Genomic DNA, 26,882 nt, shown 5'->3' with positions numbered 1-26,882 from the left:
GCAGCTCTGTGGTGTCCTTGGCACAAAAGCACTGAGCCCAAGGGCCCTGGGTTCAGAGCACAGCTCCTCTGTGCCCATCCCTGCCTGGCACTGCTGCTCACACCCCTGAACCCCTCTCGCTGCCCTTGGCATCACTCCCTGCTCACCCACCCACCCTCAGCTCCTGCAGCCGCTGACCTCGGCGAGTTTTCAAAGCAGCTCGGGAATTACAGATTAAAGCACTTCATTTGAATAAGATGCTGATTAACCTATTTATTTTGCACGGGGTCCAGCGATAACACGGGGCGGGCTCCTGCATGGGCGAGTCAGACAAGAAAGAGCCTTTGATCCACTGCCTTTGAGGCCACTCCTGCCTCACACTTCTGCTGCTGCCTAGGCACAGATCTGTCTCCCCAGGTGTGGAAGTTCAAAAACAAACCAGGAAGCTGGAGCTCCCAGCACAGGGAGGGTGAGGGAAAGAGGCAGAACCAACCCCTGCTCTGAAAACTGGAGCTTTGGCATCAAGAGGCAGCTGAGGCAACAGCCAGGGCAGAGACAGAGATTTAGGTTGGATGTTGGGGAAAAATTCTTTCCTGGCACAGGTTTCCCAGAGAAGCTGTGGGTGCCCTGGATCCCTGAAAGTGTCCAACACCAGGTTGGATGGGGCTTTGAATACCCTGGGATAGTGGAGGTGCCCCTGGCCATGGCAGAGGTGGCACTGGATGAGCTTTAATGTCCTTGCCAACCCAAAGCATTCCACGATCCTATGAAAGGCTGGAGTGCAGGTGTCACTCAGACACAGGGAAGGGGCTGAGCTGTGGCAAATGCCAAGCAGCTCTTCCTGTGGGAATCAGGGCCCTGCAGGGCTCTGCCAGCAGGATGGGCCAAGCCCCAGCACTTTGAAATTCGAGGCCAATAAAGGCCATTTGTTGGAGCGATGTTTTCCCCACATGTCGACTGGGGTTTAAAGCTCCAAATTTCCCACAGAAATTCGAGGCAGTGACACAGACTGTGACTCAAGCAGGTTTTCCCTGTCAAAACACACACTCTTGGAGCTGGTTTCTGCCTCACATGGATCCACACAGACCCTCCAACACCCCCAGGTCTGTGAGCCCAAGCTGGCAAGGCCTCGATGCCCTCCCCTCCCTCTATCCTCCAGAACCAGCACCTCGGGGTCCAATCCCAAAGGCAGAGCCTGTGGTGCAGGTTCCAGCTGTGCACCAGCAGCCAGGGAATGCCACAGCAGGGATTTCCCCCAGGATGGGGATGTTCCCTGGGGAATGGGGCAGAGACTGAGGGCACGTCTCCAGCACAGCACAGCCCCGGGCTGGGGACAGAGCCCAGTGGGACAGAGCACACAGACATTCCAGGCAGGAATGCAGCCCCCGTGCTCCTGCAGGAACCCCGCAGCCCGCTCCAATTAGCTTTCCTGGAGATCCCGTTACTCGCAGCCACAAAGACATTGTTCAGTTGATTCCCCTGGAACAGCCGCGGGAGCAGGGATATTCCTGCAGCCTGCTCAGCTTTCCTATAAAGCAGCGCACACCTGGAGCGGGCTCAGCTGCCGGCCCCCAGCGCCAGCCCGAAACCCGAGCCCGCGGTGTCGCCTTTCAGGCGGACAGCGCAGCAAACACGGCACGGGCTCCTCGGCTCCTTCCCCGAGCTGCCCCCATCGCTGCCCCTTCTCCCGCACGGGAATTCCCTTCCCTTCCCCATCCCACGCAATCCCAGCCCGCGATGCGTGCGGGGCATGCGGGGTCCCAGCTGCTGGCAGCTTTAGTTTGGGAGAAATCCTGCAAAGCTTGTGAATTTTTAGGTTGGCACCCCAGTGTCTGCCAAGGTGAGTGGTCCCAAACTGAGGCCATTTCCCATGGGAAAGAGAAGTCATTTCCCCAGACAATGGGTATCAGCTCAATGATGGCATTCGGGATTTTAAGGGAACACTCAGTCCTAGTTTCTGCAAGCTTTAGTTTGGGAGAAATCCTGCAAAGTTTGCAAATTTTTAAGTTGGCACCCCAGTGTGGGCCAGTGTGAGTGGCCCCAAATGGAGGCAAGTGGCCCCAAATGGAGGGCATTTTCCATGGGAACAGGAATAATTTCCCCAGGGTCTGGGTATCAGCTCAGAGGTGGTGTTTGGGGCTCTATCAGCAGGGAGGGTCCCAGCTGCTGGCAGCTTTAGTTTGGGAGAAATCCTGCAAAGCTTGTGAATTTTTAGGTTGGCACCCCAGTGTCTGCCAAGGCGAGTGGTCCCAAACTGAGGCCATTTTCCATGGGAAAGGGAAGTAATTTCCCCAGGGTCTGGGTATCAGCTCAGAGGTGGTGTTTGGGATTTTAAGGGAATGCTTGGTCCTAGTTTCTGCAAGCTTTAGCTTGGGAGAAATCAAGCAAGTTTGCAAATTTTTAGGTTGGCACCCCAGTGTGGGCCAGTGTGAGTGGCCACAAACTGAGGCCATTTTCCATGGGAAAAAGAAGTCATTTCCCCAGGCTCTGGGTATCAGATTAAAGGTGGAGTTTGGGGCTCTATCAGCAGGCAGGGTCCTAGTTGCTGGCAGCTTTAGTTTGGGAGAAATCAAGCAAAGTTTGTGAATTTTTAGGTTGGCACCCCAGTGTCTGCCAGAGTGAGTGGCCCCAAATGGAGGCCATTTTCCATGGGAAAGAGAAGTCATTTCCCCAGGCTCTGGGTATCTATTGAAATTATTGAAATTAAATACCCTATGAGATCACACTGCAACAGGTATCAGTTCAGAGGTGGCGTTTGGGATTTTAATGGAATGCTCAGTCCTAGTTTCTGCAAGTTTTAGTTTGGGAGAAATCAAGCAAAGTTTGCAAATTTTTAGGTTGGCACCCCAGTGTGGCCCAGTGTGAGTGGCCATAAATGGAGGCCATTTTCCATGGAAAAAAGGTCATTTCCCCAGGCTCTGGGTTCAGATTAAAGGTGGAGTTTGGGGCTCTATCAGCAGGCAGGGTCCCAGCTGCTGGTTTGGAGAGAACCTGGTCCTGCTTTGTTTGGGAGAAATCCTGCAAAGTTTGCAATGTTGCCATCAGCACCCCACTGCTGGCCAGTTTGGGGCTGCAGGACCCAGCATTTTGGGGCACAGGGAGCAGGGATGGCTCCCAGGGCAGGGAATGGGACCATGATGCTGTCACTTACCGAGGAGGGGAGTCCAGGAGGCACCTTCCGAACCTTTTTGGGCTGTCCATCTGTGCAGACAAGAGAGGATCTGAGTTCTCAGGGGGTTAGAGGGAGGGGAAATGAGCTGCAGGAAAAGTCTCCAGGGTTGGAAACTGCAGGTACAGACAGGACTGAGATCCCAAATGTCCCGTGGCCAAGGAAGCATCAACAGTGAAAATGTCCAAGGCTGAGCCTCTCCAAATCTTGTCTGCTCCCTTTGGGGGCAGGTTTCACACTCACACAGAGATCTCAGGACAGGAAGGGTTTGTTGGGAGAGACTGAGCCCATAAATATAATAACATTTAATGTTATAACCCCTCATTGGGGTTTTTTTGGAAACACTTTAAACTTGAAGTGGGTTTGTGGAGAGAGGATGCAGAAAGGGAACACATGCAAGGCTGGGCTGTATTTTCATTTGCTTCCTACAGGGATAGACTTGGGAAAGCTTTAGTGCTGCAGGAGGCAGGGATGTGCTTCCCAGGGACAGACCCCAGCCCCATCCCTCTGGTTCCAGCTCTGGAGGGGACACAGTGTCCTGGGGGAAGGGAAGGGGACAGTTCAGGGAAGTGGTAGGGAAACATCCAGAAGTGGTTTAAAGGGAAGCAATGGCTAATTTTTTTTAAATTCTATTTTTCATAATTATTATTTTTATAACTATTTTCCCATATTTTTAAAAATTATTTTAAATAATATTTTAAAAAATTCATAATTATGGAAAGCCCTGGCTGGGGGTTCAGGGTGCTAACACAGCAACCTGCCAAACCAGGGACTCTGTTGGGATGTAGCTCCAGAGCAGAAATTCATCCCACAGAATGCTAGAGAATCATTTTCCAGGCTGAAGTGGCAGCACCAGAGTAGGTGCCTTTTTCTGAAAAGCACTGAAAAGTGCACCCACCACAGGGTCACTTCTGGTTTCACTCGTTGGGGAAAGCCCAAAATAGCAGCAGGAAAGTGGCTCTGGAGGGTGCAGGGGAACTCTGACGAGAAACAGCAGTTCTGGGGAACTGGAGCTTCTGCTCCCTCTCAAGTTAAACTCACACCTGACCCAGCCTTTGGTAAAAGCTTATTGCCAGATCCATCCAGGCATGGGCCAGCCCTGCTTGGGAACAGCAGAGCGGGCAGGGAGAGCTCCTGGAGCAAACATTCCCTGGGTGCCAGGCACAGCTCCAGCCCCTCCTGCTGCCTCCTCCACCCTGCTCCTGCCAGTCCTGCCTGCTGCAGCTCCAGGAGGGCCACCAGCCACAGGAACAGCCTCCACAGCAGCCCAGGGATTGCCAGGAAGGATGAGTGATGTGCAGTGTGGCTGGAGGTGTTTTTACAAGAACCTTAAGCCATTTGCTGCTTTCAGCTAATCTGGCATTTTCCAGAAAGAGAGAAATTGTACCTGACTCTTTTTTGAGGTTAGATCTCTCTCTATATATATAAAAGAGATATTTAGATACATTCCCTCCCCAAAAAAGAGCAAACACCAGCTTCATGCCAGGGGCACACATGGCAACATCAATCCCTCATTCCCAGCATCAGTATCCTCATTCCCAAAGGCAGGTCTGAGCAGGGCACCTGCCCAGGTGGCATGGTGGCACCCAGGGACACGCAGTCACTCACCTATGCTGCTCTCAGCACCTCTCCTGCGAGGATTGTTGGGGTAAGAAAAATACTGAGCCCCCCCTTTGCCCCCAGTGGGGGAAAGCGTGCTCGGGCTGGCGATTCCCATCTCGCTGGGCAGGAAACCAGGCTGCAAACAAGCAGAGAGAAAAGCCCTTCCATGGAATTGCACTGCAAAACGACTCACTGGGAGAGAACAGAGCTGCTTTGAGCCACCTTCACACCAATTCAGCAGAGGGGAAAAATAAACACGAGCCAAGGGGCCAGGAGGGAAAGCAAATCCGTAAATATGGGGGTGGAGGTGGGGGAATAGGTGTGGAGGAACAAAAGAGGCTTTCAGCTTGTGCTTCCCTGCTGCACCCCAGCAAGGAACCTCTGCACACCAGGGATGCAAACCAGCAGGTGCCATGCTGGGGGACATTGTGGTCCTATGGTCACCTTGTGGGTGCCATGGTGGGGGTCACTGTGGTCCTACAGCCACCTTGTAGGTGCCATGCTGGGGGACACTGTGGTCCTACAGTCACCTTGTAGGTGCCATGCTGGGGGTCACTGTGGTCCTACAGTGACCTTGCAGGTGCCATGCTGGGGGACACTGTGGTCCCATGGTCACCTTGCAGGTGCCATGGTAGGAGCAGTGTGGTGCCATGCTCACCTTGATGTCCAGGAGGACAGCATGAGCCCCATGTCACCTGCACATGTCGTGGCCAGTGCCCTGGAATGGTGCTGCCACTGCTCAGGGTGGTTTTCTCCTGAGTTTTATCAGGGAAAAGCCAAATCCCTCTTTGTAAAGCCAGGAAACTCCTCCCTCTGTTTATCCCAGCTGACCTTGGGCACGCTGGGAAGCAGCAGAGCCAGAGCCCAGGGTGCTCCCTCCTGGGATGGAGCCTCTCCTCCAGCACTCTCACCTCAGGAGGAAGTTCAGTGTATTTACATGGAATTGCACAGGGTTGCCAAAGGGCCCTCAAGTCCCAAAAGCTCAGCTTTGACCCATCTTCCGAGGGCAACACATGGAAATAAAGGAGGATTTCAGGCTTTTGAGAAACTGGAAAAAAACCCCTTTGCTTTCAAACTCTGTCTCCTCCAGAAAGGGGTCAGGGAGGGAAAGAGGAGCTCGTGTGTTCACAGCTGGTGACATTCCTGCAATCTGTTCCACTGCTCAGGTTTCCTCTGCTCCGGAGCCGCTCTGAGCGCGGCCAAGGAAAGCACCCGGAGGGATCCCGGAGCTGCTCCTCCTGCAGGCAGGAGACACACTGGGACTTTGAGCAATTTCAAAGAAAGGGGTTTTCTTCCCATTTCCTCTGCCTGGGAATGCCCCAGGAGATGGTTCAGGGTTAAACAAAGGGGAAATGCCCTGCCAGCTCTGCCCTACCAGAGCAAGGCTTTTTTGGGCAAGAACCTGATCCCCATCCAGGGCATCTCCACCACACAATTTTTCATCTTTTCAAAAACAAAACAAAAAGTCAACCCCCCTCACTCCCCCAAACTGGAGCCAGAAGCAACAACTGCTCTGGGGGCCACAGAGGCTCCATTGGCCTCCCCCCACCCCCCACAAGGGGGTTTTGTCTCCTCTCCACCTCAAGTGGGATTTGCCACCCGATCCTGAGCCCTGTGCCCGCCTCTCCCGGGGCCTCTCCCGGCCATTTGCCCCCCCATTTCTGTTACCTTATATTCCCCCTCCTCCACAAAAGCCCAGCAAAACCATCACATCCAAAAGCAACACTTGGCACTGGGCCCGGTTTTCTTTGAGCAGCTTCAGTGGTAAATGAAATCCACTCTGGCACAGCCAGCACAGCTGCTCCAGCAAAGGAAACATCCTCACTTCAGAGAGGAGGAAATTATGACAAATTTGTGTAAAATTAAAACATGTAATGTGTGTGTGTGTACATGGATAAAATAAAAGCTGTCCAGCCAAAAGCTCCTCCCTTGGCTCCGGTGCTGGGACTGCTTCCCCAGGGCAGGCCGGGCACGGAGGGGGCACTTGGAGCCACACATCAAAGGGAGGTGCTCACTCCTTCCCAAAAAGCTATTTCTGGATGCTGCTGGCAGCAGGAGAGGTTATCTCAGGGCTGCTCTGCTGTGTTCCAAGCCCAGACTGACACCTCTGGTATTCCCCACAGGAAGCAAAGCTGTTCCCCCCAGCAGAGCCCGGGGTTCACATGGGGTGACCCAACAGGGCTGGGCTGTGTCTGCAAGAGGTGCCTCTGGTGTGCTGGGTCCCTTCCAGAGTTGTGGAGATCATGGAGTGCCAGAAGGATTTGTGTTGGGAAAGACCTCAAAGCTCATCCAGTGCCACCCCTGCCATGGCAGGGACACCTCCCACTGTCCCAGGCTGCTCCCAGCCCTGTCCAGCCTGGCCTTGGGCACTGCCAGGGATGCAGGGGCAGCCCCAGCTGCTCTGGGCACCCTGGGCCAGGGCCTGCCCACCCTGCCAGGGAACAATTCCTGATTGCCAAGATCCCATCCAGCCCTGCCCTCTGGCACTGGGAGCCATTGCCTGGCTCCTGTCCCTGCAGGCCTTGTCCCCAGTCCCTCTGCAGCTCTCCTGGAGCCCCTTCAGGCCCTGCCAGGGGCTCTCAGGTGTCCCTGGAGCCTTCTCTTGTCCAGGTGAGCAGCCCCAGCTGTGCCAGGCTGGCTCCAGAGCAGAGGGGCTCCAGCCCTTGCAGCATCTCCGTGCCTCCTCTGGCCTGGCTCCAGCAGCTCCACGTCCTGCTGCTGCCCCAGGGCTGGACAGAGCTCCTGCTGCAGGTCCTGCACCCACAGCCCCACCATAAAGCCAAAGCTCCACCTGGCAGTCACTCAAATGATGCTGCAGCAGCACAGAAACCACCTCAGAGACCCTCCCCAGAACTGGCCACTGGCCAGGGAGGTGGGAGATGCTGCTGAAGAGGGAGAGGCAAAGCCCAGGGCAGGCAGTGGAGGGGAAGGAGCCTCCTGGAATGCTCCCTGCCCACAGCCAGCCTGGCACAGGGAAAGGAGCTGCTTGGATCTGAGTGCCTGGAACTCCCCAGCAAGGCTGGGTCAGGGCTGGTCAAATACAAACCAGGAGTAACAATAACAAAATGAGCGAGGCTGAAGAAGATTGGCAAAGAATTGAGAGGCTGCTACAACCAACATTTCCTAACCTCTGACAAACCTCTCACCTCCTCCAACCTCCTCTGAGCCAGCAGCACACACCAATATGAGCCTCCAACACTCCACAGAGGTTTTGGAGCAGAGCAGAGGCTTCCCAGGACCCCGTGCATGGAGATGAGATGTAAATCCAGGCTGGTTTCATTACCAGACTCCCCCTCTTGGGAGCCAGTAAATGAAGCAGAAAATCTCACTGCATTTTATCATTACCTGGTTTAGTCCTGGCATCCCTGTGTCTCTTCCAAACGTGGAGTATGAGGCTCTTTCACTGCTCTTCCCTGCAGAAGAAGAGAAAAGACAAGGTTTGGGGTAAGAGGGAAGTGGAGGGGATTTTTTTGCCCCCAGGCACGTGGATCCTGCCAAGGGACAAATCCTGTCCCCATAAAGCAGCTCACCCTGCCCTCCCATGAAGGGACAGCCTGACAGCTTGTGCAAAGCAGGAGCTGCTTTAAGTTCACAGAGAGCAGGTCCAAAACCACCAAAAGCCTGGAGCTGCAGTGGCACAGGGGCGTGTTTGTGGCCATGGAAACTGAGAGTGTCAGCCCCCAGCCAAAAGCTCCCTGCACACACTGAGAGCTGGACTTGGCAGGGGCAGGGCTGGAGCACACCAAGGGCCAGGACAAGTGACCAGACCTCAGGAGTTCTTTCCAGACAGCAGGAAATGCAATCCCAGCCAAGGAGAGCTGAGCTCCTGCTCTGCACAGGGCACTGGGCACCTTCTGCCCCTCTCCTGGGGGAGGTGCAACTTCCCAAAACCTGCAGCTCCTCAGAGCCAGCTGGGATCTGTGTGGGCACAGCCCCATGCCAGCGGTGCCCCTGGGAAGTTACAGATTCCCAGAAGGATTTGGGTTGGAAAGGACCCTAAAGCCCACCCAGTGCCACCCCTGCCATGGCAGGGACACCTCCCACCATCCCAGGTGCTCCAAGCCCTGTCCAGCCTGGCCTTGGGCACTGCCAGGGATGCAGGGGCAGCCCCAGCTGCTCTGGGCACCCTGTGCCAGGGCCTGCCCACCCTGCCAGGGAACAATTCCTGATTGCCAAGATCCCATCCAGCCCTGCCCTCTGGCACTGGGAGCCATTGCCTGCCTTGTCCTGGCACTCAGGATCAATGAGGGCTTCTCTCACAACCACCTCATCCTGCGCACGTGCAGCTGAAAAGAAAGTTTTGAAGGGCCAAAAAAAGAAAAAGAGCCCAGATACCTGGTGGGATGTTCCCTCTCCAAAACATCCTGGCACTCATGGTCACTGCCCTGGGCACAGCATGGCCCAGCCAGCAGCACCCAGGGGTGCCAGGGCAGCAAAGGACACAAGGAAGGGAGAAGGGAATGGTTCAGTGCTGTGCCTGGAGGTACAACAGTGTCCCTTGGGATCCTCTCCATCCCTCTAAAGCACAACCAGACACTCTTCTAGTGGGTAACAGGCAGGCCACCAGCCCCACCCCCAAAGCCTTCCTGAAAAGGGGATCACACATCACATCCTGCCTCTGGTCTGGCTTAGTGAGCAAAATTGGGAGGGGCAGGATTTTGCCAATCTGCTTAGCCTAAAGCCAGCCCCAGGCCATTAAGATGCAGGTTGTTGATGCACTGGGGCAATGCTGGGCTGGCAGGACCCTCCCCACACCACTGAGAGCTTTGGGGAAGCAGATGAGCAGGAGAGAGGAAGCAAAATGCCTCAAACCATCCCCCCTGAAGCACAGGGCCCAGAGACCAGAGAATGCCAGAGTGGTTTGGGCTGAAAGGGATCTCAAAGCCCACCCAGTGCCACCCCTGCCATGGCAGGGACACCTCCCACTGTCCCAGGCTGCTCCCAGCCCTGCCCAGCCTGGCCTTGGGCACTGCCAGGGATGCAGGGGCAGCCCCAGCTGCTCTGGGGCTGGACTCATGGACCTGTGGGTCCCTCCCAGCTCAGGATATTCCAGGATTCTTACATTGCTGTGCCAGATGGGAAGAGAGAGGACGCTGCTCATTTTTCAACCTTACCATGGAGGTCTTGAACTCAACCCAAAAATTTTAGAGAGGATTCCCCCACTCTGAGCCCCAAGGCCCAGACCCCCATTCCTGCTGGGAAGGTCCTGGAGCAGCTCAGCCTGCCCTCCCTCCATGCAGTGACAGCAGGAGGCCCTGGGTGCTGCTGCCATTTCTTTTCAGAGGCTTAAACGTTAAGTAAACAAAGGTCAGAATGTCAGAGGATGGATCTCCTAAATGACCTAATTTCTAAAAGAGCTTAAGAGCTCGATCCACTGCAGCACCAGCCACGGGCACAAAGGACACAGCAGGTTGTGGCATCAGGCAGGTTCTGATTACTCCTAAAGCAGAGGAAAAGCAGGGTAATGCCAGGGGGGGTTGGCTGGACAGCAGCAGCCAGGTCTCCCTCTGATAACACACTGCAGCTTCCATGTGTGACTGCAGTGGGGAATCACAGAATGGTTTGGCTTGGAAGGGGCCCTAAAGCTCATCCAGTGCCACCCCTGCCACGGGCAGGGACACCTTCCACTGTCCCAGGTCACTCCAAACCCCATCCAGCAGCCTCTGCCATCACCAGAGAACCTGGGCTGAACCAGGGGGCTCCTGATGTGTGTGGGAAGGTGAAGGGACACTGGGCAATCCCCAACCATGTGAAGTTTAACAGGGCAAGTGTTGGATCCTGCCCTGGGATGGGGCAGCCCTGGATGCAGGGACAGACTGGGAATGAGAGGCTGGAGAGCAGCGCTGTGGGAAGGGCCCTGGGGGTCCTGGTCAGTGGCAAGTTGGATCTGAGTCACTGCTGGGCCCTGGCAGCCCCAAGGGCCCCCCTGTGCTGGGGGCACCAGGCCCAGGGAGGGATTGTCCCACTCTGCTCTGCCCTGGGGCAGCCTCACCTCCAGTGCTGGGGGCACTTTGGGCACCACGAGATCAGAAGGAGCCAAAGGTGTTGGAGAGTGGCCAAAGGAGGGACATGGAGCTGGGGAAGGGCTGAGGAGCAGCTGAGGGCACTTGGCTGGTTCAGCTGGAGCCCAGGAGACTGAGGGGAGGCTCCTGGGGGCTGCAGCTCCTGCCCAGGGCAGGCACAGGGGCAGGGGCTGAGCTCTGCTCTGGGACAGGGACAGGAGCCCAGCAAGGGCTGGAGCTGGGCCAGGCCTTGGCATGGAGCTCAGGGCAAGGTTCTGCCCCCCGAGGCTGCTGGGCACTGCCCAGGCTCCCTAGGGAATGGTGCCAAGGCTGCCACAGCTCCAGGAGCTCCCAGGGCTGCTCAGGGTGGGGTTCTTGGGGTGCCTGTGCAGGGACAGGGCTGCACTGATCATCCCTGAGGGTCCCTTCCAGCTCAGGATATTCCAGGAATCTGTGAACCCAGTGCCAGCTCTGCACTGCTCCAAACCCACAACCTTCTCTGGATGTCTCTCATTCCTCACTCAGCATCTGCTGCACCCCTGGGTCTGTGGGTGCCCCATGGGATGGGGGACATTGGCAAAGGGAGGGCAGCCCTGGCCAGCCCCAGCTCCTGCACCCTCCATCATCACAGAACAAGGGAAAAACAGAACAAAATTCAGCATAAGAGATTTTACATTTAACTGTCTATGAAAACAAGGCAGAAGGAAGAGTGGCACCTTTCTGGATTGGAATGTACCTAAACCTGCTGAAACTCAAAAGGTGCACAGCTGGGCAAGGAAAGGCTGAGCTTGCCAGCAGAAGGAGCTGTTTCTGTGGGCATGCAGATGGCACAGGTGGCAAGCCCAGACCCACCCTGTCTGTCACTCCTTGGCAGCCACAGCCTGGGGCATCAACCAGGAAAGGTGGCAAAGCCTCAGGAAGGAGGCAAGGACCAGGATGGAGACAAATCTCAGTAACCTGGGAAAAGCCACCAGGAATCTCCCCAAACCCCACCTGGCTCCCAGCAGAATTACTGAAATCCTGCAGATGGACGTGAAGGATCTGGTGGGAGGAGGAGGAGGAGGAGGATATAGTGGGAATAAATCCTCAAAGAGGAAAGGGGTTTCCTTTGGAAAGGAGGGGAAGCACAGTGGAGGCACCTCGAGTCAGTGCACCCACACACTGGCTGAGAGCATTCAGCATTCCCAGATCTTCCTGGCATCCCCTTCCTGCCCTTCCCCCTGCCAGCTCCTTCTCCTGCCCCCCATCTGCCTGTGCTGCCTCCAGCCCTGCCTAAGGAGCCTTTCCCAGCCTCCCTGCTCTCCCAGCATGTTCCCTCTTGCAGGATCTGCCTGTGTGGGGCTCTGGGAAGCCTCCCCCAGCCCTGCCTTCACCCAGGGCTTTTCCAGAGGAACCCCCCACGCTGTTTGTGCCACTCCTCCAGTGCACATCTGCTTCTGAGCTTGGAGACGAGGTGGAAAAATATAAACTGCTCTTCCCAGAGGTTCCCACCCACAATGGCAGTGTCAGGGATTGGCTCTGGCACCCTGGATCAGGGCAGCATCTCACCTCCACTGGAGCAAACTGCTTTTAAATAATAATAAATCATGGGTTTGCCATTTCTCTCACAGACCACAGAATCACAGAACAGCCTGAAATATGGGGGTGGAGGGAAGGAACTCGCCTGAGTTGGAAGGGATCCACAGGATCATCGAAGTCCAACTCCTGGCCCTGCACTTGACAGGCCAAGAAAAATTATTTAAATGCTGCCTACAAGTTTTTCCAGCAGCCACTGGCAGAACCAGTGCCCCCACATCACCCTAGCCCCAGCAGAGCCACCACCCACCATGCACCTCCCCCAGCCCCACACTGCTAATTCCATTAGAATTCCATTAGAATTCTGGCCTGGAGGGGAAAGGGGAGGCAAAACACAGCCAGGGATTAAAAACAGGGAGGAAAAAAAGAAGTTAAAAAAGCAGGAGCAGCGACCACCCCCTGATTAAACCCATTGTCCAGGAAGACCCCAATCTACAGGCACCAACAATACCCACCCGATTAGGAACACTGCTCTGAAAGGCAGCTAATTACTAGAAATAATTACTAGAAAGAAATCTGTTATGGCTTATCAGTTTCCTTGCTGTTTAACCACCCCACTCCTCGCCTGTCCCCGCTGAAGATGAATGCTAAATTGTGAAATTGGTGACTTAGAAAAGCCCTCCTCACCCTCCTCATCCTCTGGGACGAGCCGAGCTGGTTTGTCACTGTGTGGTGTCCTGGCACTGACTGGGACAGCCAGGGATGCTCCTGTCACCCCTCCCCACCCCAGGCTGGGCAGCTCAGAACTCCCCAGGAGGTTCCCAGTCCTCCAGGAGCAGCACCAAAGGCTCAAAGCTGGGAAACTTGGAGGAGGGAGCAATGGAGAGCTCAGACATTGGTCCTGCCCCTGCTCACCTGGTTCAAAGCCCCCACCTGGGAGGCTCCTCATTCAGAGCACTGATGGTGTTTCCATTCAGGGGTTTAGAATCACAGAATCCTGGAATAGCCTGAGCTGGAAGGGACCCTCAGGGATCATCCAGGCATTAACCAGGAGACCCCAACACCCTGAGCAGCCCTGGGAGCTCCTGGAGCTGTGGCAGCCTTAGCAGCCTCGGGGGGCAGAACCTTGCCCTGAGCTCCATGCCAAGGCCTGGCCCAGCTCCAGCCCTTGCTGGGCTCCTGTCCCTGTCCCAGAGCAGAGCTCAGCCCCTGCCCCTGTGCCTGCCCTGGGCAGGAGCTGCAGCCTCTGAGGAGCCTCCCCTCAGTCTCCTGGGCTCCAGCTGAACCAGCCAAGTGCCCTCAGCTGCTCCTCAGCCCTTCCCCAGCTCCGTGTCCCCCCTAATTTATTTTCTTATTCTTTTGACAAATTTAGGTTATTCCATCCTGTGCAACACAGCCCAGAGGTCCCTGCCCAGTCCATCCTGAGGGACTCTGATTTTCCCCATCACCTGTGGAGCTGAAGCTGTGGCTGAGGGCAGTAACTGAAGGTTCCCCTCACACTGTGCCTTTAATGAGAGCAGCAGGGGCATCACCCAGAGCTCTGTGGGAGCCTGGCTGGGGGGAGCAGAAGGCTCCATGCTGAAGGTGCCTCCTAAAGCCAAGCTCCCTTTGTGCCCCACGTTCATCCAAAGAGCTCAAACTCAACAGCTGAACAGAAATCAGTGCTTTTCCTTCCAGCTGCTTTTGGATCAGGTGTGCACCCTGTGATCCACAAGGTCACCACCCCAGGACTGGGCTGGACTGGGGTGAGGAGCAGTGGCTGTCCCTCCCTGGGGCCACTGCAGGGAACAACAGGGGTTAAATCAGAGCTTTGTACTCCCCCAGCCCCTTCCTCACTGCCCCTGGAAGGGGACCCTGGGCAGGGGAAGAGGGCTTGGGCTGGGCTGACACCAAAGGGCCCAACCAGGACAGGAACAAAGGGCAGGGATGCAGCCTGTGGGGGTTTCAGGGATGTGCTGGCAGTGTCCTGCTCCCCTCAAACCAGACCTGCTTTCCTTCTCTCCTGGGCCAGGCAGATCCCTCCAGCCCTGCCTATCCCATGGGGTTTGCTGCTCGTGGAGTTTGTGACACCAGCTCCCAGCACAGAAATCTGGCTGGACACATTCCACTGCTCCCTTACCCAAAGGGCCACTCCACCCTGCAGCCTCCCAGCTCCTCTGCTTGCTCCCTGCTCCTGTCAGATCAGTCTGAGTGGTGACAGGGCCTGTGCAGGAGGGTGAGCACTGGCTGGATCTGGGATCCCCCTCCAGGGCCCCAAAATGCCCCAGCCTGCAGGGACAGGGGAAGGCTCCACCCTGGAAGGGATGTGATCACTGCTTCAAGGCTCAGGCTGGCAGGAGCTCCTCAGCCCACCAGGCTGTCAGAGCACAGCTTCCTTTTCCATGTGGAAAATTGAGGCAAGAAATCACCATGTGCTCAATTTCTCCAACAAGTGCTGCCTGCTGTAGTGTCCCTTTGCTGGGGAAAGGTGCTCCCTGTCCCTAAAGCCCATGCCCAGAGGACAGGGGGCTGGAGCCTGGCCCTGGGACATGCACAGACTACAGGAACACAAAATCCAAAGGATGGGGGTCTCAGGAGGAGCCATCACCACCCTGAGTGCTCAGAGCCCCAGTGCTGACTTTGGGGGGCCCCTTGAGCTCAGCCTCCCTCCCTGCTGGCCCAAGCCATCAGTGCCAACACAGAGCATCCAGGCTGCTCCCAAAATGGTTCTGCCCACAGCTCCTGATCCTCCTTGAAGAAACAGAGGCTGAGTGGGAAAGAGAGAGAAATTCTGATCTTGGAGAAGGGCTCAGATGTTTCACACACCTTTCATCCATCAACAACCCCAACATGTTCATCCTCATCCTCCACCTCCCCAGATTTTGAAATTCTCTGGTTCCACTCAACCACCCCATTAACATGAATTGAACTTCAGACCCTGAGGGGCACCTTGCTGGCAACCAGGGCCTGGCAGAAGTGGGACCCATTGCCAAAACTCCCCTTTCCCTCCCATTTTTCCTCTGCTTTTACAGAAGCATTATTTTATTTTCCTGCCTGTCCTCTCCCTTATCCCTTTGCAGTTTGCCACTCTAAAAGTTTTCAGAAGCAGTTTGGAAAAGAGGAAGAGAAAATCCCACCCCTGCACTTCCCCATGTCCTTCCTTCCCAGCACATAAGCAAAGAGGGAGGTTTAGATTGGATATTGGGAGAAAATTGCTGGCTCTGAGGGTGGGCAGGCCCTGGCCCAGGGTGCCCAGAGCAGCTGGGGCTGCCCCTGCATCCCTGGCAGTGCCCAAGGCCAGGCTGGACAGGGCTGGGAGCAGCCTGGGACAGTGGGAGGTGTCCCTGCCATGGCAGGGGTGGCACTGGATGGGCTTGAAGGTCCTTTCCAACACAAACCATTCCGGGATTGTGTCGTCTACAGAATGAAGATGTCCCCAAAAAGCCACTGGATGGGCTTTAGGGTCCCTTCCCACCCAAAGCACTCTCTGATTCTTTGATTCTACAATGAAAAGTGATTTATGTATTTTGTAACCTGCTCCCAGAATCCATGCTTTCTACTTTTAATGGTTGAATTTTAGAAACAAAAGGGACTTGGAAATGTGAGGAACCCTTCCCCCCTGCCTGTTCCCTATCTCAGTGGTGGAGCTCCTGGTGCTGCCCCTGAGCCCCCTGGGGAGACACAGCCCTTGAGCCTGGGCTCACCCTGGCCCCCAGAGCCACTGGAATCCCCCAGGGAGGCCAGGGACAGGTTGGGCTCACAGGGAGAGGCAGCCAGAGGCATCTTCCCCACACACATCAAAGGGGAAACCTCTGTGTTCCTCCCCAGGCAGCTCCTTCTCAGCTGGAAACTCTCAGGGCTGCCCTGGCCCCAGGTGTGGGATGGGCTGGGCTGGGTCCCCCCAGGCACATCCCCCCACAAGCCCCACTGAGCTGCAGCAAGGCTCCCCTGTGCTACCCAGAAACCTCTCTGTGCTCCACTTACACCCTCCTGGGCACAGAGGGAGAGGGAAGATCCTCCCTTGCAGAGGGACAGGGCTTGGAAAGGCTCCTCCCCCTGCACAGGTCTCCAAGGGACACCCAAACGTTGTCCCCAAGAGCACAAGGGGTGCAAGGGGGAGGCAGAGCTCACAGTGAGCCCCAAGCCCTGACCCAGGCCAGGAGGGGCCAACGTGTGGCTGCTCCTGTCCCAGCACCACCCTGCTCTGCTCTTCCCCTTCGCCACCACCTCCACAGGGGGGGTTTTGTATTGGGAATTTTCTGTTTCAAACAGGATTCCCTTTTCTTATCCCCTCCTTTTCCAACCATGAGCAAGCCCTGCCCCAGCCCCGCTGCTTCCACATGTGCTGGAGCATTTTAACCACCCCTGCGTGGGCAAAGATGGGGAGGACTAACCCCAATTCCTGACCTAATGCCATTAGAGCTCTCTAAGCCCTCCAGCAGGGATATTTTCTGCTCTTAATCTCCCCTCCCACCCCTGAGCTGGGAGAGGTGACTGGGTGAATGGTCCCTGTGAGCTCCTCATGCTGCCTGCCTGGAGCTGGGCATGGAGGGGCCACACGAGGCTGCTGGAGCCTGGCAGGATATGGGAGGAGGCCCCTCCAAACCCCACTGCAGCAAAGGGAGCAGGCCCAGCTCTCTGGGAGGTGACACAGCCACACTGCACATCACAGTAACCCAGGGGGTCTGGTCTGGTTGGAAGTGACCATGGTGGGATCATCTGGTGCCACCTCCCCACTCAAGCAGGGTCATCCTGAGTCCTTCATAAATCCTCAACAATGAGCATCTCTTCCACCCCTAATTCCCAGCTCCCAGGGGCACACTCAGCCCATCCTGGGGGGCACCGTCCTGGAGGGGACACCCCTGCCTCAGGGTGCTACCATAAAGCAGGGAAACATAACCACAGACATGAAACAGCTGGCACAGCTGGCACTGATGGAACCCTCTGGGTACCACCTCCCTGGAGCACAGCCTGGAGAACACTTGGGGAGCTGGCAGGCAGCTGCAGGCACTCACCCACGAGTCCAGCTCCCAGGAACGGGGATGAGGAGATGCTGTTGTGGGATGGCAGGTCCCGGTGCTCGCCGTAGTGGGGGCCTTCACCATAGCTCTGCTGGGACAACAGGGGACAGTCACACACAGCAGGGGGATGAAACATGAGGCTGACAGGGCCCAGCCACCCCCAGGAAGGGGCAAAGCCAAAGGCTCCTTGTGAAAAGGCTTGGAAAGGATTTTATCCTCGTGCCAAGGGAGAGCTGGGCAGTGCAGAGGCTGTAGGGAGGGAACATGGCAAGAGGGGACATGGAACCACACTTTGGCCCATGCTGGCAGCTCTTTGGCACCCACCAGGTAAGAGCCAGGCAGCCCCTCCCTGAACCAGGGGGGTGAAGGGGAAAGGAAAAGGCTGGATAAATTAAAATGTATATTTTTAGATATATTTATATAAATACATAAATTCTAAATACACAAATGAGAGTTCACAGCACAGCCCCAGCTCTGCTGCTGATGGGAGGGGAGGGAAAGGTGCCATTGCAAAAATGAATCACACAAACCCATTAAAACAAAAATTACACCATTTCCATGAACTTTGTGGCATTTCTCTCTTCCCATACTCAGACCCCAGTCATGAGTGTTGCAGCCTCAACTCCTTCCCTGCAAAACCCTTCCCAAGGTCTCCATCCCCACCAAGGGTGCCATGGCCAGACAATGTGGTGGATTGCAGGGGTTCCCTCCTCAGGTTCCCAAAGTCTTGTGGGGTGGATGCTCAGGAAGCTTTGCCATCAGATGAGATCCCTCAACCCACTCAGATCCCTCAACCCACCCATCTGTGTCTCCTCTGGGGACCTGTCCCATCCCCTGGGTCCCCTCTCCCCGCACCAGCACTGGGTGCAGGGGGGGAGATGCCTGAGCAGCCACAGGAGCCCATCCTAGTGCAGCTCTGGGAGAGGTTTTTGGAGGAGGAACCTCAAGGGGACCTCAAGGCAGCAAAGCCTGGGGAGATGAGGATGGGGAAAACCCTAGAGAGTTCACAGAACCCATGTCCAAAGTGGGGCAAGAAAAGCTGTTCCAGGGTTAGACCTGGCTCTGAAAGGCCTGGGAAAGACCCCATTTGTTTTGGTTGGAGTTTGGTGTTTGTGCTTTGTCCTTACCCTTCCTTGGTCAAACGTGGAGCTGTTTTGATCTGCCGTTCCCCAGGAACCTGATCCCGGCCTTTCATCCAAGCCTACGGAAAAACAGGAAGAACAAAGGTTACACTTTGCTTTATCAGCAAAGCCTCAAAGGTGTTCTCGTAAAATTAACTCTTCCTTCTACAAACAAAACAATATTTTCATTAATAAACCACTTCCACTTGGCGTGACCGAGCCTCCCCTCTGCCTCCTCACCTTCCCACTCCCACTGGGAGTTATTCCACAAACTTCAAAGCACATCCCACCACAGCCTGGAAATGGTTCAAAACATGGGACAGTGGGAAGAGGAGAAACAAGAATTTTAACTCCTTTATTGCAGAGAGCACCCACGAACCTCCTTCCCCCAGAGAGCGGCAGTGAAAGGGACTGAACTATAAATCAAAACCACATTGCATCCATCTGGATGCTCCAGCAGGACTTGAATTTTGCCCACGATGGTGCAAGATCATGGGCCAAACTCTATTCAATCTGAGCAGAGTGAAAGAGTGCCCAGAGGTGAAATCCTCAGGTGGGAATTGCTGGGGGTCCAACATGACAGAGTCACCTGTCTGGGGGTGCTCTTTCAGCCCCCCAAGGTCCCCCTGAGGAAGTGGGGCCATCAGAGCACAGCCCCAGCCTTCTCAGCTTTAGCCATCCCCAGAGTATCCTCAGCACAAAGGGACCCCAAGCAGCAGAGGAGCAGGCAGAAGGTTTTGCAATGTTCCTGCACGGGCTGCGGTGGGAGCTCGGCTCCTTTCATCCCCTGCCAAGCCCAGGCAGGCGGCACCTCCTGGGCTGCACCCGGGGCAGGCAGAGAACATGGGATGGGCTGGGCTGGGCTGGGAGGGACCTCAAAGCTCATCCCATGCCAGCCCTGCCACGGCAGGGACACCTTCCACCACCCAGCCTGGCCTTGGGCACTGCCAGGGATGCAGGGGCAGCCCCAGCTGCTCTGGGCACCCTGGGCCAGGGCCTGCCCACCCTGCCAGGGAACAATTCCTGATTGCCAAGATCCCATCCAGCCCTGCCCTCTGGCACTGGGAGCCATTGCCTGGCTCCTGTCCCTGCAGGCCTTGTCCCCAGTCCCTCTGCAGCTCTCCTGGAGCCCCTTTAGGGAGCTGGGAATGTCCACCATGACACAAAATCCTTGGGATGTTGCATCAGCACAGCTCCCACAGTTCCAGCTGATACCACAACCACACGGAAGGAACCTTCTGGAAAACAGCCTCGACCTGACTCAGCTGCAGGCTCTCCGGCTGTGCTGCTCCACCTCCTGCTCCAGTGGGTGACATGGGGCTGGGGAGCAGCAGTTGGTGTTCTAAGGGGGCACATCCAGGGATTTGAGAGGGGCTGGGCAGGGTGGGGGCATCCATCATCTTTTGAGGTGCTGCACAAACTCTGCTGGGTTGGACAGAAAAAATCCCAGATCTGCAGAAGGCTGAGAGTGAGGGTGGCACCAGCCATGGACACTCCCAAGCCATGGACACCCCCTGTCCCCAGCAGGGGCACACTGGGGTGACACCAGCCCCTCCCAGCAGCAGCACCAGGGCCCTGTGGCTCTCTGGGGACCTGTCCTGTGCTGGTTCTTCCAACGGGGGTGGCACCTCCAGGTGCCCCAGGATGCCCTTTTGGGAGCAGGAGCTGAGTGGCAGCAAGGACAGGGGGGCAGGGGGTCAGGGCTCACTCCCATTTCGCTTGGCAAAGCTGATTATTATGGCAAACATGCCTCAGATTTGTCTCCTCCGCTCCCCTCACTGTTCATTTAACCAGAAACTTCTTTCAAATTACATCCTTCTATTTCTGTGCCTTTGTGTTAATCATTTCCCCAGAGAATTGGTGTTTAATTGCTGTCTAATTTGCATAATTATGCATATTAATCTCCACACCTAATGAATATTCATAATTCTCATTTAGATTTTGTTTTCTAATCAAAAATTTCCAATGTGATTACTGTGCAGAGCAGGGATAAGCCTCTAATAATACCTTGGATACTAGGGAGAATTACTGCCAATTCTCCCACCTCCTACTTCCTAGAATAAACTTTTGCTTTGCTAATGTGTTTTTCCAAAGCAATTCATCTGCAATCCCTGCAAACCCTGGCGAGGCAGGAGGCAGAAATGCTCCTTTGAGTCATTTTGCTGTCACGGGTGATTTTAAAGCTCCCCAAGGGTCGGGGAGAAGACATGAGCAGTATCAGCAGCCTTGGACATGGTTGGAAAAATGGTCCCTTCAGGCTGGAAGGACAAGGACTGCAGCACCACAGTGCCCATGAGGAACCCCAGGAGCCTCAGAGGCACAGGGGAAGCCAAGGTGTGGGGGACCAGACCCTCACAGCCACCCCTGCCCCATGCAGGATGGGCTTTGGGGATCCTGGGTCACCCTGGATCACCCAGACCCCTCACAGAGCCCTTGGTCCTGCCACCACCCCACAGACAACAGAGCAGCATTCCCAGGCTGGAATATGCCTGGAGAGGATGCTCAGGGGGCTCTGGAGGGAGATAGGGGGCTTGGAAGACCAGGGAAATCTTCCTCAGGTTGTGGAGTCTTCCTCCCTTGAATGTCCCTTCAGATATTCTCTGAGTTATGCCAAAACAGTCTGGACACAATCCTGTGCCCTGTGAGATGGGCCCAGAGGAGCCACTGTGGTCCTTCCAACCTCCCCCATTCTGGGATTCTGTGCCAAAATTCCTGAAAAATAAAATTAAATCCTTGCCTGGTCTCCGCAAGGAGGGAAGGAGAGGAGACAGAGTGGCACAGGGGGCAAAGACTGAGGGTGAGGGTCACACATCCCCTCCACAAGGACACAGCCCTGGCACCTGGAGCTGCTGCATCCTGTGGTGCCACCAGCACGGCACAGAGCCTGGAGAGGGGCAAAGCCCTGAGTGCTCCAACAGCAGCTGCAGAGCATGAGCCACTCATCCAGAGCAAGGACAGGTCCCCAGCCCCTCCTTGGCCCCTTTGTCACCCCAAATGGGGTCACAGCAAACCAACCCTTTCTTTCAGGAAGAAATTCTCCCTGGCAGGGTGGGCAGGCCCTGGCACAGGGTGCCCAGAGCAGCTGGGGCTGCCCCTGCATCCCTGGCAGTGCCCAAGGCCAGGCTGGACAGGGCTTGGAGCAGCCTGGGACAGTGGGAGGTGTCCCTGCCATGGCAGGGGTGGCACTGGGTGGGATTTAAGGTCTCTCCCAACCAAAAACTGGTCTGGGATTCTACAACCCCCAAGGAAACCCAAAAGGTTTTTTGCACCCTCCAAGGGTAGAAAAGCCTCCAGTTCCTGTGGCTGCCAAGGTGAAGTGGGATTCCACTCTCCCACAAAGCAGCAAGAGCATCCCAAGGTTCTGGAAGCACCTCTGAAGGTGCCCATGCCAGCTCTGTCTGATGTCTCCAGGAAAATAAAGTCTTGCACCTTCCCCAAGCTGCAGCTACTGGCTTGAAAAGTGACAGCAAAAAATCTCCTTATTTTCAGCACCTGCAGGTGTTTTAGGAATTCAGGGATTTCTGGGATGAAGCCAGGAAAAAGCAGACTGCCCTCTTTCAACGTCTGGCATCTGTCCTACATTCCCTGCCAGCCCACTCTCCCCTCCCTTCGTATTCCTAAGGATGTACAACTTGGCAGCAAACGCCCCCAGGCAGCCCTGCAAAGCCCAGTGTCTGGCCATGGGCAGGTGTGTCTGGAGCAGCTCCCATCAGCAGGGTTTGCTCACTCACAGCACAAAGCCCTGAGCACAGAGTCACCCCAAACACAGCCCCACACCCTGGCTCTGGACATGAGGAGGGGGAGAGGAAGGGGAAGGGGGGAAGAACACGGCTCAGCAGCCCAAAGGCTCATCCAAGGCCACCCCAGCAGCTGTAGAGGTGACCCAGGTGCCCAGGAAGGGTCAGAGGCACCCTGGGGCACGTGGGTGTTTCCTGCCTCTGGGCACTGCCCAGGAGCTGCCCCAGGTGAGATGGAGATCCCCTGAGAATGTTCTGGGCCCCAACTGCTCCATACGTGTGGACACATCAGCTGCCTTAAAACACCCCCTGGGCTGGCAAAAAACCCCTAAATCCAAGTCACCAAAGAGATCAATCATGGCCAAAGGGCCACGGAGATGCTGCAAGGGCTGGAGCCCCTCTGCTCTGGAGCCAGCCTGGCACAGCTGGGGGTGCTCACCTGGACAAGAGAAGGCTCCAGGGACACCTGAGAGCCCCTGGCAGGGCCTGAAGGGGCTCCAGGAGAGCTGCAGAGGGACTGGGGACAAGGCCTGCAGGGACAGGAGCCAGGCAATGGCTCCCACTGCCAGAGGGCAGGGCTGGATGGGATCTTGGCAATCAGGAATTGTTCCCTGGCAGGGTGGGCAGGCCCTGGCCCAGGGTGCCCAGAGCAGCTGGGGCTGCCCCTGCATCCCTGGCAGTGCCCAAGGCCAGGCTGGACAGGGCTGGGAGCAGCCTGGGACAGTGGGAGGTGTCCCTGCCATGGCAGGGGTGGCACTGGATGGGCTTTAAGGTCTTTCCCAACCCAAACCTTTCTGGGATTTTGTGATTTTGAAAACTCCCATGGCACTGAGCTGAATTCTGTCTGCACAAGGGAGCTCCATCGTGGCAGGGCTCGCTTATGCCACCCCTCCAGTGCTCTCCCACCCTCAGGTGTGTGAGTTTTGGAGACACCCACGTGCCTGTGCTGCTGGCAGGAGCCAAGCTGATTTTAAAATAACCCCATTTCCCAGCTACCCAAGTTAAGGCACACTTTCAATTGAGAAACGACAAAAATAGGAGCTACCTCCTCTCGCCATTAATACAGTTATTAAACTGAGTACAGATTAATTGTGCATTTTAATAACCCTGAGCATGAATATTCATAACACATTTCTTGCTCATGTTCTAATTAAAACATACTAATAGAATAAGATGTAGCTGTCAGACAGTCATTTTTTTTTCCTCACGGTTTTCCTGCCACAGCCAAGTAGAGCTGATAGACAAGAGCTGTCCTAAGCTTCAGCAGGGATAAAAATAATTTAACCACATTTAGGCTCAGAAAAAGCATCCTTAGTGCAGCAATGAACCCCAGTAAAGGCTATGGACAAGTGTCCAGTGACACAGAGCCACGAGAGCTGTTCCCACCCAGGAGGAACAGAACAACTTTGGACACACAAGTGCAACAAGAAAACACAGAAGAGTGACAGGAAAGGGGACCTGTTTGACCTAAAGGAGGACAGATTTACCTGAGATACTGGGAGGGAATTCTCCCCTGGCAGGGTGGGCAGGCCCTGGCACAGGGTGCCCAGAGCAGCTGGGGCTGCCCCTGCATCCCTGGCAGTGCCCAGGGCCAGGCTGGACAGGGCTTGGAGCAGCCTGGGACAGTGGGAGGTGTCCCTGCCATGGCAGGGGTAGCACAGGATGGGCTTTAGGGTCCTTTCCACCTCAAACTATTCCAGGATTCTATGTAAAAGCATTAAAGGGAGTCGGGGTTTTGTGATTCATCCCACATTCTTCCAGCTCAGTTCCCAGCCTGTGCTTTCCAGCTGCCCTGGTTTCCAGAGCCCCCAAACCCACCTGGGCACAGGTGCTGGTCCTTAGCCCTGAGCTCTGAACCCCAGACTGAGCACAGCACTTGGAGGTGGTGTGGGAGGCAATGTGGCTCTGGAGGCAGCTCTGACCACCTGGACACAGCCAAGGACCCCTCAGCCTTTGTGTGAATGGCACAGGGTCAGCAGTTGGACTCAGTGGTCCCTGTGTGCCCCTCCCAGCTCAGGATATTGCAGGAGTCTGTGAAAGGTCTTTTAGAACAAGCTCAGTCCCTAACGATTGCCTTGCTCAAAGCACAGCTCGTGGGGTGTGCAGCCATCCCTCTGCATCCAGAGGACATGCAGGGATGGAGAATGGGATATTGTGCTCCTGAACCCTCTCAGATACCATTTGTAAAGCAAATACAGAGTTTTTGCTCTTAAATCCTGTACCAAGGGATACCCTGAGGAGAACATGCAGTGCTGGAAAGCTGCAGTGCTGCAGGCTCAAATCATGGAATGGTTGGGTGGGAAGGGACCTCAAACCCATCCAGGGCCACCCCTGCCATGGCAGGGACACCTTCCACGGTCCCAAGCCCCATCCAACCTGTCCTTGAACACTTCCAGGGATGCAGGGGCAGCCCCAGCTGCTCTGGGCACCCTGTGCCAGGGCCTGCCCACCCTGCCAGGGAGGAATTTCTGGGATTTCTGTGACTCAGAATGTCTCAAAGGCACCTTGTTTTCATGTGTCAGGAGGAGGAGGCAGCGAGGGACCCTCCCAGCAGCCCCAGGGCTGACACTGGGGGACACTGCTGGGGTCTCTGTGCTGCTGGAGCTGTGACTGAGCCAGGCTCAGCCTCTCCCTCCCCCTGGCCTCCACAATCTGCCCTCCCTAATCTGATTCCAGCAAAACCACTGGGCCAGGCTTGCCTATTTTTTTTTTTTTGTTTGTTTGTTTTGTTTTGTTTTTAAATTCTGTTTAAAATATTTAGGCCAAATCCCTCCTGTGGCTAGAGGAGGTTTGGAAGCAGCTGTGGCTGCCATGAAGGTGCATCTTCCATCCTCAGAGAGACCACACAGTGCCCACGGTGGGGATTTGAGGGCCAGGAGGGAAATTCCAGCTCTGCAGCCACAGCAGTGCCCAAGAGTTGGAGCAGGACAAGGATGTGGTGGCAGCTGGGAGGAAAAACCCCAGAGCCAGCAGCTTTTGCAGCTCATGGAATACTTAGATCCATGGAGTGGTTTGGGTTGGAAGGAGCCTTAAAGACCACCTAGTTCCAAACAGCCTGGCACAGTTATTTCAGGCAGAGAAGCCCTGCTCCCCACCTGCCTCCCTCAGGGGTGGGACAGCACAAGCCACCACAGGCAGGGCCACCGGTGCCACTGTAATTTGATTTGAAGCAGAGGTGACAGAAGGCTGCTTGATAAACACTTCCAAATTAAGCAGCTTTGTGTGCTAATCGCTCTGGCAATCAGCCCCACAGCAAAATCTCTGCTAAAAGGGATTGGAAATCAATAAAATTAGTTGACTAGTAATTAGCTTTAGTCCAAGGAAAACCAGCAAAGTTGTTTTTCCTGAGGAGAGTTTGCTCCACTCAGTGAGGATCAGCCCACCCTGGCACCCCCAGGAAAGGCTCAGAGGTGCTGGCACAGCCCCTGGGGGGGAGAAGGGGGTGCTGGAAGCAGCTCCCAGAATTCCTGTTTATTTACCAGCCCCATCCACCCCCAAATAGGAAAAAACAGCTGTGAGTGGAAGGCAGCCGGGAGCTGTTTACAGGACGTCGATTGTAGAGGGGACCATACAATTTGTTCACTTCCTTTTCCCGGTGCACGACAAAACAATTAAAATAAAAATAAGGGGGGGGGCTGGATAAAAAAACCCACCCTGAACACCTGGAGGGCAGCACGAGGTCCCTGGCAATGCCACCCTGGAGGGCTCTGCTCATAGGGCAGGGCAGGGGATGTTTTATCCCCTTCACTGCTATGAAATGTGAGGTTGGACCAGAGCTGACTGTAGGGACAGTGAGGCTCAGCTGCCCTGGCAGTGCCCAAGGCCAGGCTGGACAGGGCTTGGAGCACCCTGGGACACTGGAAGGTGTCCCTGCCATGGCAGGGGTGGAATGTGCTGCCACTCCTGACCTGCCCAGGGGCACCAAATGGCTCAGGTGGCATTTCCCCCATTTCCCCTGGGACAGGGACAGGAGCCCAGCAAGGGCTGGAGCTGGGCCAGGCCTTGGCATGGAGCTCAGGGCAAGGTTCTTCCCCCCGAGGCTGCTGGGCACTGCCCAGGCTCCCCAGGGAATGGTGCCAAGGCTGCCAGAGCTCCAGGAGCTGCCAGGGCTGCTCAGGGTGGGGTTCTTGGGGTGGCTGGGCAGGGCTGGGGCTGCACTGATCATCCCTGAGGGTCCTTTCCACTCAGGATATTCCAGGATCCCATAAACAGATGCTCTGGCCCAGGAGAGCCCAGTGACATCACCCCCAGAGCCAGCACCCCAGGGGGACACAGCACCCACATCAAACTCACAGATCCCTGCACCATTTCTGGGGCAGCTTCTGCCCCTTTATCTTTGTGATGATGAATGAACCCAGAACCCAAAGCCACCACAGCCCCATCCATCCCACACACAGCCCTGATCCAGGGAAGCACCTGCTGCTGCCACCCCCTCCCCAAATGTGCACTCAGGGATAATTTTTGACTTCAAAAAGCTGATGCCACCACTTTGGTGATTGTTAATTCCTCTGCTCAGCATCTCCTGCACTGTATTCCAGTTCAGCAGTTTCTGCACACACAGATGGAGTTTAGGAAATGTTTGGGGCTGGGGAAAAATAGGAGAGAACCAGGGAAGGAGTGGGGGAAAATGATCCATTCCCCAATGGCTTTCCATGAGGGGTAACTATAGGGAGAAACTGAACCTAGACCAAAACCAAACAAAGCCAGAAAGAGGGAAAAGAGTCAAAGAAGCTCTTTAGCAACTTCTGGTCATTTGT

At 55.6% G+C, this 26,882-nt stretch overlaps 1 protein-coding gene across 13 annotated transcripts in view; it reads right to left on the bottom strand.

Moving 5' to 3' along the window:
* The window catches only part of TCF3 (transcription factor 3), an 85,715-nt gene that overhangs the window by 23,112 nt on the left and 35,721 nt on the right, over positions 1 to 26,882 (bottom strand). For 9 of the 13 annotated variants that reach the window (XM_071452145.1, XM_071452147.1, XM_071452148.1 and 6 more), the window contains exons 4-8: positions 18,395 to 18,468; positions 17,262 to 17,358; positions 8,096 to 8,163; positions 4,757 to 4,886; positions 3,131 to 3,180 (exon numbers count right to left, since the gene is read on the bottom strand). In XM_071452145.1, the coding sequence (XP_071308246.1) occupies positions 3,131 to 3,180; positions 4,757 to 4,886; positions 8,096 to 8,163; positions 17,262 to 17,358; positions 18,395 to 18,468 (419 nt within the window). The remainder of the gene's footprint in view (positions 1 to 3,130; positions 3,181 to 4,756; positions 4,887 to 8,095; positions 8,164 to 17,261; positions 17,359 to 18,394; positions 18,469 to 26,882) is intronic. The other 4 variants (XM_071452139.1, XM_071452150.1, XM_071452149.1 and 1 more) reach the window with 2 other exon arrangements.

This window comes from Agelaius tricolor, unplaced genomic scaffold (assembly GCF_023055355.1).
Source record: "Agelaius tricolor isolate 1412-34295 unplaced genomic scaffold, bAgeTri1.0.p SCAF_33, whole genome shotgun sequence".
Classification (NCBI taxonomy): Eukaryota; Metazoa; Chordata; class Aves; order Passeriformes; family Icteridae; genus Agelaius; species Agelaius tricolor.
This window is presented reverse-complemented; position numbering and strand designations above follow the sequence as displayed.